Raw genomic sequence first — 15,179 nt, 5'->3', positions numbered from 1 at the left:
TTCTGCTATTTAACCCTTCCCAGTGCTCAGAATGGAGTTTACCACTACTAGAGCAACAACTACACTGAGTGTCTGTGGATCAGCAAACACCTAAATAACACTTCATAGAAACTGAGTTTATAAGGATCCACTGTGCAATACTTGCCTTTTGCCAGCTTTCAGCTGGTTGGCTACATACTGCAGGAGGCCTGCCAGTTCAATCGGGTATTTTCGGAAAACGGCACCACAAAAACTTGCCAGACCTGAGGCAAAGAGAAACAGCTATGACTGCACCTGCTTATTAAACAAACATTAACCAACTGCATATGGCATCTTAGCAATACATGCATTTCTGGAACACAAAAGGGGAAAAAAATTCCTATTGATTAAACTTGACAGCTCTCCATTTTGCTTAAAATATTAGCCAGTAGGTGCAAGTGAAATATTGATTATAATGATCAATGGTTGAATAGATCATGGGGAAGGTGAAATATTTTAAACATTACTGTAACAAATAAAACAAGAATACTAACTCTGAAGCCAGCTTGAGATTGTAGTGTCATCATGCTTCATTCTCTCCTTCTCAGGGTTTGCCAATGCTTCAATGATACAATCTTTAGTGGAGTTAAAGAGAGTATTTTTCCTCAACTTACAAACACAAAAGTTACAAGGACTTGCTTTTCTGGCTTTTGTAATATATGAACACAATATGTAAGTACAGCAATCACTAACATAACTATGGTTTGAAAAAAAATAAAACCGTGAAATAGTAACCTAAAAGCAGAATTTACCTCACTATTTACAGGATGACTATGCCTTCAAGATTGAAAGTAGTAAAAACAAAGAATAATTTTCATAATGTGAAAGAATAATAGAGAGGGTTCTACAATCCACTACAAGTGCAAAGGTATTTGTGAACTTCACTGAGATTTCCAGCAAAAAGCAGCAAGAAGAGAAAACAGAGGCAATATTTACTCACAGATAACACTCAATCTGGCTACAATTGCAGTTTATCAATAAGTGATGCAGTAATTTAAATCAAAGGATACATGCCAAGACATCATAGTTCAGGGAAGTGAGGTATTTCAGCGAATCAACAACCGGAGTTATCAAGTTATCATATTTTTGTATTTGTGATAAAATCTGCAAGTTACAACAGACATTCAGCTGAACAGGGACAGTATTCCTTATCTTTCACATAATAAAAGCATTTAACAATACTTGTCTTCAAAACCTACAGAAAACATGCTTAAAATTAATTTTTTCAAAGGTCCTAAACAACTGCCAAAGTAAATAGGCAAGCTCATTAACCTAGCTAGTACCTTAAGGATACCAGTGAAACATGTCTCTAACATGTAAAAACAATTCCTTATCATTTCTCTTTCAAATTATCAGCAAATAAAATAACAAAAACATTTTTTCCTAATATTCCTTAAGAACGCTAAACCTTAGCAGCAAGATTTCCTGCTGCTACATACAGCAATAAAAGAATGTTAAAAAAAAACCCCAGCACCATGAAGCTAGGTCATGGAAGACTACAAGTAAACTGCATTAATCAAGTTCTAGGATGTTCTCTTTCGTACATGCAGCAGTAATTTCTTCCAGTACAATCTAAAAACAGGTCAATCCATACTCTTAGGTCATATTTGTGAATAAGGTGGGGACCCATCAACACATTTTTACACCCCTCCAACACACTGTAGCACTAAGCAATCTTAAAAACCCTTCCCAACTTTGTAAGTGTATTTCAGATTTCAAAGCTTTAAGTTTTCCTCTAAATGGAAGAATCTGATCTTTATCCACCCCACTCATAGACAGCTGTCAGAGCAACTTAATCTGATTTTGCATTCTGCATAATGTGATCAGCAATCCCTGTGCCTGAGATCCACCTCTGCTATCTCAAATTAATTTTTTTCTGCAGTTGGTTATTCAAGACATGTTTCCACATTTAATATGTCACTAAGTATTATTAAGTCATATTTAGTATCTTACTATGCGCACTATGAAAAACTACTATGTTTTAAAATTTGCATCAAAAGTAAAAAATAATGAAATTAGAACTGCAGGCCCCTTTCTGAGCTTCAATTATCTGTTGACAAGATGAAATAGCATTAAATACATGTAACTACGTACATAATCAAATAAAATTGTAGGATTGCTGTGGCTGAGCTTCCCAATTTGTCTTCCAGAGGGTTTCACATTTTCCTTAGTTAAACGCCTGTAAAAGAGAACATAGTTTATTACAAAAGATAAGCTAGAAGAATATTAAAACATGTCAGTTTGTAAGTCTCAGAAACTAAATTCTTGTTAGCAAATGTATTTTCAAGACACCTCAGAAATGCTAATCTGTTGAGAACTGGAAATAGAAAAATCCTCCAAGACGCAGACAGTACAACCAGTCCAGCTGTCCCTCTGTTACTATGGACCATATTCTAGCTTCAAATTCCAACATTTTGCTTTCCAAAGTCGTCAGTGAACCCTGTAGCACATACATCAAACCACCATGTGATGCTGTTAGTTGCTCCTGGAAATTTAACTTAGCCACAGATCATTTTTTGTTGCATTCGGTACATTGAAAAACAGTATTTCCTTCTGTGTGTTACAGCTCCATAGCATTTCCTACTGAAGATCTGAGCTCAGCCTGAAAGCTGAAGTTGACAGTAAATTACGCACAAAGCTGTTGACCTTCAGCAGCTGACAGCACCATGGTTCACCTGCACAGCTGAAATCCATTGTGCAGGGAAGGGGGAAAGGTTCATGGTGCAAGCAGCAAGTCAGAAGGGAATCAAAACAGTTGTTCCCAGCTTTCACAGCTCTGAGTGCAGAGACTTTTATCCAGAAACAATTGCTGTCTTGCCTATATGGAAGGGTTCTGATTATCCACATTTTGACACCACACCATCTGCTTTTGGCAAATGGAGAACCTAATTCACTTGACAGCGACATCAAATGTGAGGTAAATCTGGAATTGCTGTGAGCCCACTTGAGGGTGAGAATAAATCATTCTGTTTCACCTCACTGCCATACATTCAAATCTACAGAGAACTTGACAATTCTAGAGACTCTGCAGAAGAGTCTCCATACCTAAAGGAAATATGTAGCACTTGTACATTTCATAAGAAAAGCAACTTATCACAAACCTTCCCCATGGAAAAGGTTTTAAGTCATTTAATGGGACATTTGTCAGAGATTATATACCCTTATTGGTGACAAATTTGTCTGTATTCTTGCTTATTTGATGGTTTTTAACCACAATACATTAAATGCTTTATGAACAAGAACTATTTGGGAAATTACTAAGTCATTAGACAGCGAATGTGTTTGTCAAGCTTTTTTTCCTCCAGCTGGTGACATGCAATAGACTGTACTACAGTTAATAATTATTTCTGGGAATTGACTACTTACTTCATGATGTATTTGGCTCTATCTATGGTTTGGGCTTTAACCTTCACAAGCAGAGGGTGACTGTTGTACGTTTCATTCTTCCATTGCCCATAGAGGCGGTACCTGGAAATGTTTCACAGGAAAAGGAATTTCAGAACTGACAATTCAGCAGCACATTCCAAAGGATGGAAACAAATCATTCCACTCACCGGTACTGGTATGGAAAGGTTTTGAACATCCCCCACAATTCCTCAGACATGCATGCATTGCAGTCCATCAAGGAAAGAGATGGAAGCAAGACTTGATCAGTAATGCTCAACAAACAGCTGAACAGTGTTTCCTGGGATAAAGACAAAAGGAAACCATCAGGATGTGCCTCAGAAGCAGTGTTAGACATGCAGTGTGCAGATGCACAAATGGAAAATTTGATTTTAAGAAAATACACTACAAGATTAAGACTTCCAGAACAAAAATCTAAATAGTATCTTGCAATATCTCCCATCATAAATCATCCAGTCAATAATTTACTGCCAATATCATATCTGCCTATATAAGATACTAGAACAAAGCTGCTGAAATCTTCAGCAGGTTGCATTCATTTTTGAATCAAATGAACCATTAAAAAAAGATATTGTATGGATTTGCATGAAGTGCAACACAGGAAAAAATTCATTTCGTCAACAGCTTTCAATATATTGAGGTATTCCCCACCTTTACTTCAATTTTCAAAATTTCAGATAAAAGCCCAAAGGCGTTATACACGTTTGCAAGACATATTTCCAATTACCATGTTTTCAGTATCCTACCACCCTCAACCTTTCTTAAACAGTCCTCTTTTCTGCTGAGCTATTTTAGAATAACTATAGCAGCAGTGAAAAACAACCAAAACAAAACACAAAACCCAGAAGGGATTTTCTTGGCAATTATTCAGGAAATCAGGATAAGTGAGAAAGAGGAACAAGTAACAAAGAAAACTGCAAAAACTTCATACTGAAAACCCATTTGTTCATTTAAAAAAAATCAAACACTTGTTTTCCAAGTTAGATTTCTACTGAACACTTGGATTTCATTGTGAACAATACTGATAATAAATTAGAAAATTTTGAAGTAATAAATTAAGCAATTAAAGAAAAAAATCATTGTACCAATAAAGTCCTCTCTTACTTCCAATTTGTCTTTTCTCTATGCTTTTCCCCACCACAAGGTGTATTTATAGAATAAATAGCTGGAGGATTTCCAGCTGATTCCAAGCAAATAAGAAGTAAAATGCAGATTTGGTCAGCATTACAATCTTGCACAAAAACACTTTCCTCCAAAACTCACCATTTTCTCTTTATCTTCCTGTTTGCTCCCATCAGACTGAAACTATAACAAAGACAACCACGTTAATTGTAGCACAGTTAATGTAACAGAGCTTCAGAAAAGAGCTATCTCAGCACAAGCATAAACCTGAAGGGCCAAGCATCTCTTAAATGTTTAATCTGCCATATCTGCCAGCATTAAAGTATTTTTAAATAGAAATTCAAATGCATGGATGAAACACATTCCTTACTTAGAGGGGGTTTGTACAATTTTGTCCAAAAAGAAGTAACAACTAGAGCTACAAGGAAACTTGCTATTACATGTGAAATACAGTATTTTCCTACTGGAGAGGAAAAAAATTGCCTAAGCATCCACCTTCTACCTAAAAAAATCTGAGGATTTCCAATGCAGTTACCAACAGCCATAGATTATCTCCCCCATCTTCCTCTCTAACACCCTCTTAAGCTTTTAGTCTTTGTTATTAAATTACTTTTTCTCTCTGCTTGCTCCACTCACCATGAAAAGCATATTAAGCTATCACACCAGTAAGTGCACAATTATTTTAAAGGTACACTTTAGCATGAAAGCTGCAGTGCAGTGTTAGTAGTCTAACTAACTACTATATGGGTTAACTTAGAGTCAAATTACCTTCAGTTACAAGTATTTCTACTGCGTGTTAAATGTAATTTCACAACTAGAACATGCTGATGGCAACAATGCATTAAAAATAACTTTCCCTATGTTACCTTAACCACTCTGTCACTGACGAATTTCTTCACAGTTCCAACCTAGAGCAAATAGCTAAAATGTTGCTCATTCTTGTCAGAAATACATTAAACTGTCATATAAGAATATTTACAGTAAACCTGCACAAGAGATTCCTATAACCACGTAATCTCCATTCCAGTGTACATATCCTCAGAAACAGGGCTTTCTCACAAACCTGCAATACTTCAATTACAAAGTAGTCCTAATAGTCTGCTGACAGCAATAAAATGCATTAGTACCTTAAAATTATAATTTCCAACATAGCTATTTTGCACTGACAGTGCAGTTACCACTGAAGTGATATCAGTCTTCTCACTGGCCAGCAAGAAATGAGTGTACTATGAAACCAGAGTATTTACCACTGGGAAATCTTACCATTCTGGATGAGAAGATGCCAAGAAATTATACAGAAATATGGAAGTAGGGAAATAGTTGAAGGTTCTCTGATTTTATTACAAAGACTACATGGGAACCAAAGTTATTGTAGGTCTCTAACCCTATCACGGCATCTTGGAACCTAACAAGAATAAAATCTCTTGACAAAATCTGCTATTTTGAACAAAATAGACACACATGGTCAAAAGACAGTAACCCATCTCAAGAGATCAGTTAATTTCTGAAGTTGGCAACTTGAAGTGATTTCCACATCAAACTCATCCTTAGCAGCATCTAAAGATTTGTCACTGACACAAGATCAATACCAGCAGCATTTTAACTAGGCAGAACAGGGGGAAAAAAAGTAGTAAAAGGATGCAACATCCCCTGTTTCCCCCAAGTAACCTAACAGCTGGAACAGAAAGCTGAAATTATTTGTACTGCACGTGTATTAGGTTATCAATCCTTGCTGATTACATTGTTGCTGCAATAATGTAGAACAACTTCGAGAGATCAGTACCATGTGTCTGTTGGGTTTTTTAATTATACACACACAGATAATACTTTAAAATATGAATACCATAATAGGAAATTAGCTATCACTAAATATCAGTGGTTACAAATCTAAAGTGCCTTAAGTTGCTCATAAAGATGTTTATAGATCATATAATTGATCCAAAATTAAAGTAAGATTCTCCAAGTTTGTCCTTAGTCAAGACCCTCTGTTTTAGCATTAGAATATCACACAATTGGCAAGACAAGCATTTTTTGACATCAGAGTAATTGGTACTTTTCATGTTTTGACCAGCTGTTGAGTCACACCAACCTCTTTCATAAATGCTTTTCCAAGGCGCACCACTTTTGCAAATAAAATGGGATCGTGGGACAGATGAGGACCAAGGTAACAAAGCATGTTGAACACTTCCTTTCTCAATTCCTCAAAGCTCTCTGCTTGTTTTGGTGCTCTCTTGTTTGGCAAAGAGGAAATTGGTGACCCTTTAGCTCCTTTAGGTACACCAACTCTGAAAAACAAAACGTGCAGCATTCCATATGAAATAGAAAACTTTGGAAATGTATTTCTAATCAGGCTGTAAAGAAGCTATTTTTCCCCTGTGCAGCAGCAGCATCGTGGCTGTGCCCTACCTGCGGTACAGAGGCTCAATGGTGACGTGGACGAGCTGGCACAGCGCGATGGCGATCGGCTTGTGCGAGGTGGAGTAAAACGGAGGCATCTGGTCCATAATGCTTTGGGCATGGTGCCAATCACCAATTTTTAATAAGGCTTCCAATAAACCAAGTTTTTGATTATCAGGAGGCTGGAAGATAATAAAGAAAAAGTGTGTTCATAAAGTCTCTTTAATACTTCTCCTTAAGCAGCTGCAATCCACAGCTAGAGAAAAAAGCCTTGTATATCAACCGTGTAATAAAAACATAGGCAAAATAAAATTCAGCTAGACATTTAGACAGTAAGAAAACCTCAAAAGAAGTTATAAACCAATCCATGTAGAATTTAACATCCAGATCAAAGAAAAAGTTAAAAATGAAACAAATTTATAAAGTTGTCTGATGTATGTGTGATCACGTATTTTTCAAACTGACACAATCTATTGCAGCTTATTATTTCCTTACAGGACATTTTAAGAACAATGCAAGCACCTGAGAATCCTTTATGCTGTGTGTTTTTCTGAGTTTATAAGCACAAACTTCTCTTGCAAAAGCAGATTAGAATTAAAAAAAAAGCTAAGCCACACTCAAACCCTTTCTCCATCCTAGTGTGCCTGTACAGTAAGTTTCACATTAGCACCTATTCTAGGAGACTCTGGACTTGAGTGCAAGTCTACACAAAGTTTTTCCAAAATTCCCATTGCAATACAGGCATAAGAGGAAACAGGACTCTAAAATTAAGGTCTTGCCTTGAAGCAGTTTTTCAGGGGCATGGTATTGACAGATTTTGTTATAAATTGATTTTCCCTGGCCCCCAAGGTAAAAGTCTATTCCTAAGTGACTGACAGTAAGGAAAACTAGCTGTAAGTAACAACAAGCCCATGATGATGTTTACACCCAGGGAAGGAAGACTACAAGTCTAGGACAAAATGCTTTTATTATTTTAAAGCAAAATATAATTTTATTTAAACCACACAAGCAGAAAAGGCAGACTGACAAGAACAATAATTACTTACAAAACAGACACTCCTTTGCTTCTACAGTTTGCATGGTTTTAGTAGGGTTTTTTCCCCTTTTAAAGCTTTAACAATGGCAAGTATTTTTCTGATAGTTTTGAAAACAGAAAACAGCACAGCATGTGGTAAAATGTACAGCAAAACCAAGTCAGGTCTCTATTCATGCTGAACTTATGGAGCTCACATGCTGCTTGACTTTTGGGTAAGCATGTTCTGACATGAGCTCTCCGAAAGCCAAGACATGTCTGGCACAGAGGGGTCAGTCTGGAACTGCTGTCAAACCCATTCCTGCTGCCCACACTGACCTGTCTGCATGTCCTTTCACACACTTATGGCAAATGCACCTTCAAAGGCAAAAGCAGGCAGCACATTTGTCAAGACTAAATTATCCATATTAGAGTCATTAGATAATAATGAATTTTAACCACACAGAATAAGCCTGTTGTGGATCTAAAAAAGAGTCAGGTCAATACTTTTTAAACGCTGCTTTCCTTAAGCAGGCATTTATTCCATGATACTGTATCAAAGGCAATACATTAAATGATGTGCTGGATACAATGTGCCTAAACTTGGGCTACCCACACCTTTCACATGTAGTTACTCCCCTAACTGCCACGAAATGCACAGCTAAGCACATACAAAAATACTTTTAACACAGAAACAAGCTTCTAAGAAACAGCATGCATTGCATAACAATGTGTGCAGTCATAGAAATTGGTTTCTGTTAAGTACAGCTCTTAATTTTCCCATCACACAGGCACAGACTTTGTCATTTTAATCCTTCAGAAAAATGCTACAGTTTCTGCTAAAGCTTAAAATTCCCTAGTTCTTAATTCTAAAGCTTAGTCATGAAAGCTGTCTTAACTCCTCTGACATGACTTGCAATGCAATTCCTCTGACATTCCTTGCTACACTCCCCACGTCCCATCAAGAGTTTATTTTTCCATCAGAAGAAGGTGACAAGCACACTTCAGAAAATTCTGGGCAGCCCCCTCTGACAGCAGAGAAGGTGGGCCAAAGCAATGTGCTGTAAGCAAAAGGGAGGGGATCAGAAATTTCCAGTGAGTGAAAGAAATTGGCAGCAGCTGTGCTGCAGCTGAGAGTCAGAGGGCAACAACTGTATCAGGGGCCTGAGGGAAGAAAATGGAATTAGATTTTTCAAGCCAGGAAAGAAAAATGAAAGGAGAAAGGAAGGTCAGAGATTACCAGAATCAAGGTGGTGTAGAAGATGTAGGAATAGGTAGACAAACCAGATTGATAAGGAATACAGCTGGATACAGAAATTCAAGAACAGACACCACTAAGACTGATGGATCCCTCCCCTCACTCCAGCATGCAACTTAAAAATGCATGTATCAAGCATTTATTTTTCTTTTTCGTTTTAAATACAGTGTTTAAGAAGCACTTAAGCACTCAAATAATGATGATAACAGAAGAGCCTCTAAGAGATCAAATAACTTTGTTTCTTAAATAAGGCTTGGACACACTAAATCAAATTAGACCTAGTGCAACATAAATCTGACTTGGTAGGAACTTAAATGAAGAGTTAAATTTACACATATGGAGATACAGGCTTAAAAGAAAGCATAGTGAGCAGTTACAAGTAGAAATCCTCAGTTATAAGCTTTTTCTACAATGCAGGATAATTACACCAACATTCCTTAGTCTGGCAATTCTTTATGTCCCAATTCTTGACTGAGAGAATTAACATCCTTATTTTTATGAAATCAACTAGGATTACACTATCACAAATCCTAGAAGTGCAGTTGTTAAAGGCTGTGAAGTGAATAAATGCTGGGGCATACTTAATGGAGCCAATACAACAAAAAGGGAAGCAAGAATTCAATTAGCCATAGAACCAAGAATATTTCATGTACAGAAATCCAGAACAAACCCCAAACCATGCATTTTTGCACATTCAATATATCAGAAGTGTGGCTGGAAGACTAATACAAGCCATCCAAGAAGCACGTAACTGCTTTGTAAATAAATATGTTTCTAAAACAATTATTTTATGTAATTCAAATACTGTTACTGAAAAGAAAGCTACTCAGTCACCTTTTCTGTTTTCTCCTCCTCTTTTTCCTTTTCTTTCTCTTTTTCTTCAGTCTTTTCAGATGATAAGACAACCATGGTAAGTTTTCTGACAATTTGTTTAGCTTCCACTATCTCTCGCTTGTGTTCCTCAATGATGGCATTATCCCCTGGTAGAAGCTGAAAAACAGAATATTATATCTCAAAATTGAAGTGACAATTCCTGCTGTGGATCACCTGAGCTTGGAGAAGAACTTTGGCCTTTCTTGTTACTAATCTGACAGTGTTTCAGGGTACCAGTTTCTTTTCCTTGCTGCCATCATCCCAAACTGGGAATTACACTAATAGCAGACCATTCTGAAATCAAGGACTCATGAGAAATAATACCATTCTACTTCTTCACAACCATTTGTTGTCTGAGTCCCCCTTGCCCTCCAGCTTACCATCCAGCTATATGGTGACAATTATATACATAATTCATGATAACATTAACGCAACTCAGTGCCTTCAACCTAAGTGAATATCCAAAATATTGCTGATCTAAAGGGAAGAAAAATTTAATCACCAAGGAAAACCAGGTAACCTACTTAGCAACACACTCTCATTACACAATATTTTAAAGAAATAACATTCAAAAAGTGTACATAATTTTTTATTTATGAGCAATGTGAATTAAACACACGTTATATATGTTCTTTAAAAACCATCTTAAATAAAGTACCTGATATGTAGAAAACCTCAGCACAGTCTTGTACTTAAGAATAATCAGGGTGAGGAATATAAACCTACACTCAGGGATTAAAAGGTCAAGTTGTGAGACAAAAGAAAAACTCCATTTCTGACAAAGCCAAACTTCAATTTAGCTCCTGAAACCAAGATGACACTTTCCCTGCAAGTAAGTAATCAACTTACTGCAGAGTCATGACCTCTTCAATGCACTTTTCTCTTCTTCTAATGGTTTTAACCAGAGAAGATTTTTATTGGTTTTTCTTTGCTCAAACTGATCATTGAAGGAGGAAAGAACTCCTGCATTTCACAGAAATAAGCTTCACCGAGAAGCAGCTAGTGTGGAATTTCAATGGGTAAATTGTATCTTCAGGATGCCAAGCATTCTGCATGGCTGTGTGTATACACAGACTGACTGGGAACAGTTTTTACAGGCTTGGAAGGGCAGGGAGGGCAGAGGTGGGGAGAACATTCTAAATATGAGTGATAATCCTGGCAGTGCTCTCCTGTGGGAGCCACACAATGAACACCCCTCCAGACTCAACACCTACATGCTATTCAATAGAAACTTCCATAGCAAGTTAAATTAAGCCTGAACTGAGAAGAGATTTTAAAAAATACACCAGGTCAAACATGCAGAGACAGACTGGCAGAGAGACCCTGGAATGAGACAGAGAATCACCACCATGCAGGTGAACACTGGAAATGACTGCAGGGACCCTTGAACCTGAGACTGGAATGAAACATGCCCACACCTGCACAGGTCTGAGCTGAGATTGCACAGTAACTGTAACCCCAAGTCTGAGCATGTTCTGTAAGCTTACAAACATTCTCTTGAAAACAAGCTTTATCACCACACATTCCTCACTCCACACCAATTATCTGAGACATGCACTCCTACTCTTGCTCCACCCAACACATTTTCAGCCAAAATACTCCTGTGAAGCCAGGGACAGTTATTGGCAAGTCAGTATTGATCAGATTGTGACTAAGGCTAGGAAATGCCACACAAATTAATGGCAGGACTACATTCCAAACCTTCCACAGATGCAACTATAACTCTTTCCTTGATTTCAGTGGAAGAGGTGAATCTTTAATTTCTTAAGACTATCCATGGATATTCTGAAATTAAAAATTCTTATATAATGTAAAATAATTTGATAGCTACAACAGTCTGTTAACTATTCACCAAACTGGAATGTTGGTTTATAAAGAACTAAGTCTCTGATTATATGTGAACACCTAAGTTCATTTCCTTCTTTCAGCCTAAAAAATGTAGGTCAGTATTCCTGTAGAGCCTGAGAGGCCTATTCAGGAACCTGCAAGCATTTTTAAAAAATAACCCTACTATTAAACTAGAACAATGTTAGAGCTGATTGTCCTAGCACTTTTCTCAAAAACTGATCTTGTAAAGTAGAACTTGATAGCTCTAATTTTTAAGGAAGGCTACTCAGGCATTTACCTCCAACTTCCTACTCTGCCAGAAGGTAGAAAATCTGGAGGACGTTACACAGATAATTCAAATAAAGTTTATCAGCATTTATACTTCAATGTGTGCTTATTTGAATATGTGGCATAAAGAAAGCACTGAAAATTTTAAGAGTCACTAAATATTGTACACCTACAGGTATTACACAGAATATCATGAACTCAAAAAATTAGAAATACGATAAAGTCTCTGATTTTGTTTTTCTAAAATGTCCTTAGTTTTGGCATCTAGCAGAGTAGTACTGTTACTTACATGAACATAAAGATCTTCCAAGTCTATGAGATTATGTTGCAAAAGGACAGCAGCAACTCTGTATAAGGAGGAAGGGGTCTCACCACTTGGATCCTAAAATGGACAACATCCAAATATAAGAAAAAAGTAATCAGACCACAGCAGAAAAGTATAAAATAGAAACCACTCAATTTCTGTTCAGATGAAACATATTAACCCACAGTTCTCCTTGTTACCATGTTATTTAACAGCTATCACTTCCAAGTCACTAGACTTTACTGTAATACACATTGAGTACTTTCAGAAACAAAACCTTTACCTTCACACCCTATAGTTCTTGTATGCAATTCCTAACTATGCATTTAAAAAAAAAACCCTGAGTATTTTATCAAGTATCAACCATGATTCCCTGCAAATATGCTCCTCACTCCTGGGGCTAAGTCCTGTTTAAAATGCACACTCTCTTTGTTCATGCCAGCCCTTACATAACTCTACAAGTTGAAGTGGAAGGTACCAAGATTGTTTTCAGCTCTTTTAAGAGAATATTAAGCATTCTCCTGTAAAATATGGTAAGAGACTCCCACTCAAATAATGAAATTATTGCTTTTAATACCAGAATTTTACAACTTAAAAACTAATTTCTATGTGAAAAAAAAAAAACCAAAAAGACCAACCAAACAACAAAAAACCAAAAACCCCCAAATCAAACAAGCAACAAAAAACCCAAAGAAAAGACAAAACAAAAACCAAACAACTGCAGAAAATCTGTTCTTACTGACTGCAATTCAACCACCAACCACAAAACCCAAGAATGAATAATGGAAATACATTACCTGATAAAATTTGAATTTGAACCCAAGGATATGGCATAGAGTTTGAGGTTCACACATGTACATGTAAGACTCTATCAGTGGTACAAAGAAATCATCATACTCAGGCCTGCACTCATAGACTTCTAGGATGATATCCAAAACTCTATTAGGATCAAGATTGAAACATCCTAGTGGAGAAGAACAGAGCAGAAAAGCTTAATTTTCATCTTCACTCTGTTTCGATAACAGAAATCCATTAACTTTTAAAATTAATTCTCTGCAGTTAAACTTGAGCCTGACTTATCAGTAGCAAAATAATCTGGATCATCTATAAACACCGCAGAGATCATTGTGATTTGTAGAATATTGAACTACACAAAAATATTAAACAGGACTTCCAACCCAGATTACAGCAAAAATAGAAATTAACAACTTAAAGAGAACATTTAATAGTTAAAAACCTGACCTCACCAACACCACAGGGCCAGCAAAAGGCATGGGCTGCTGCTCCTCCTCTTGTGCTGCCACACACATTTATTCAGTCACACCAATCAGCCAGCTAGTCATTATTTTACAGCCCAAAAGCTGTTCTGGTTTGAGCTACACCCTGAACCTCCTGATGGTCCTGCCCTGTCAATTCACCATTATGGCCAGCAGAGAAGAACAGAGTTTCTTTATTTGAAGGGGAGCAAGCATTTTTTTTTATAAAATGGCAGCACAGCCTTTTGCCCATTACTGCAGTGGTACCATATAAGATAGGCACTTAAAGAATATATTCTTTACAATATATTGATGTGCAAACATCAATATATTGTAAAGAATTCTTTGTTCAAAAAAAGTTTAAAACAAGGGTAATTACAGGTATTTCCTGTTTCATCACTCAACTTAGAAATATGAAAAAACCACTAAAAGAACTAGGTAAAGGAAAAACATTTACTACTTCTCATTTCTCTTCACAAGGAATCACTCATTCAGTATCTTCAAGAATAAAAGAATGCTCATGCACTGAACTGATATATTCAATAGCAAAAAGCATTACTTTGTTATGCTCCAATCTGCCTGACAAGCATATCTTCAAAAGATGTTAAAATCACAGCATGCATATCTAAGGCTACACCATAAATTCAGTATTTTAAGTTAAGTGTACCTACACAACACTCCCAAAATTCATTTTTCCAGAGAAATAGGAACTGAAAGATATCATAATTCTATCCAAGCTGATCTACTTTATGTAGTCATAAGATGATACAGGAAAACCAATGCTCATATTCTTTCAATAAATTCCTTACCTATTAAAGATTTGATATTTTCAAGGATTAAATCACTAGTGATATTTCCAGATAAGTCTTGACCCAATTCTGCAATAAGCTTTGCATAACCTTCATTCTCTTCTCTTAGCAAATTAAACTTCTGTTGCTTATAACTGCAAATAAAGAGAAATTAAATACTGTTGTGTAATATGCATCCAGTGAAGCTTACTTATGCTCTTAGCAATTTGTTACACAAAATGCTAATTCTGAACACATTTTTAAGAACTTATTAACCTGTGCTGTTGCAAAAGTTATTAAATGCAGTATATGAATACCTGTAAGGTAGCATGCACTCTCCAAACAAATCCAGCTCTTATTTCAAATGCAGACAATTAAAAAGATCAGACTTACACTTAACAGGAAAGCTTGTTCTACACACTACTCTGGAGAACTGCTCTGTGGCAGTCCATGTTTAAGAATCTATTCTTGTTTCATGTGATGTTCTTTGACACAAACATTGGATGCAGAGACAGAAACCAAACATACACCAAAAAAACAATCTGTGCTGCCCAAACTAAAATAACTCTGTTTGCCTACTTATGAAAACAAAACCTATTCTTAACTGATGCAAGAGCAATAATTAATTTAG

General features: G+C 36.5%; 1 protein-coding gene across 7 annotated transcripts in view; it reads right to left on the bottom strand.

Moving 5' to 3' along the window:
* THOC2 (THO complex subunit 2) overlaps positions 1-15,179 on the bottom strand; it is a 47,797-nt gene that overhangs the window by 21,626 nt on the left and 10,992 nt on the right. For 5 of the 7 annotated variants that reach the window (XR_012582543.1, XR_012582544.1, XR_012582545.1 and 2 more), the window contains exons 7-20: positions 14,570-14,703; positions 13,302-13,468; positions 12,490-12,582; positions 10,047-10,202; positions 6,952-7,124; positions 6,635-6,830; positions 5,412-5,453; positions 4,687-4,728; positions 3,573-3,703; positions 3,385-3,486; positions 2,113-2,197; positions 1,029-1,122; positions 513-593; positions 146-242 (exon numbers count right to left, since the gene is read on the bottom strand). Coding sequence is in view for 4 of the 7 variants with exons in the window: in XM_074551272.1 (XP_074407373.1) it covers positions 146-242; positions 513-593; positions 1,029-1,122; positions 2,113-2,197; positions 3,385-3,486; positions 3,573-3,703; positions 4,687-4,728; positions 5,412-5,453; positions 6,635-6,830; positions 6,952-7,124; positions 10,047-10,202; positions 12,490-12,582; positions 13,302-13,468; positions 14,570-14,703 (1,593 nt within the window). In the remaining 3 variants the exon portion in view is untranslated. The remainder of the gene's footprint in view (positions 1-145; positions 243-512; positions 594-1,028; positions 1,123-2,112; positions 2,198-3,384; positions 3,487-3,572; positions 3,704-4,686; positions 4,729-5,411; positions 5,454-6,634; positions 6,831-6,951; positions 7,125-10,046; positions 10,203-12,489; positions 12,583-13,301; positions 13,469-14,569; positions 14,704-15,179) is intronic. The other 2 variants (XM_074551274.1, XM_074551275.1) reach the window with 1 other exon arrangement.

This window comes from Zonotrichia albicollis, chromosome 14 (assembly GCF_047830755.1).
Source record: "Zonotrichia albicollis isolate bZonAlb1 chromosome 14, bZonAlb1.hap1, whole genome shotgun sequence".
NCBI classification, from domain to species: Eukaryota; Metazoa; Chordata; class Aves; order Passeriformes; family Passerellidae; genus Zonotrichia; species Zonotrichia albicollis.
Note: the sequence above shows the minus strand (reverse complement) of the source record. Positions and strands in the feature narration are given on the sequence as shown.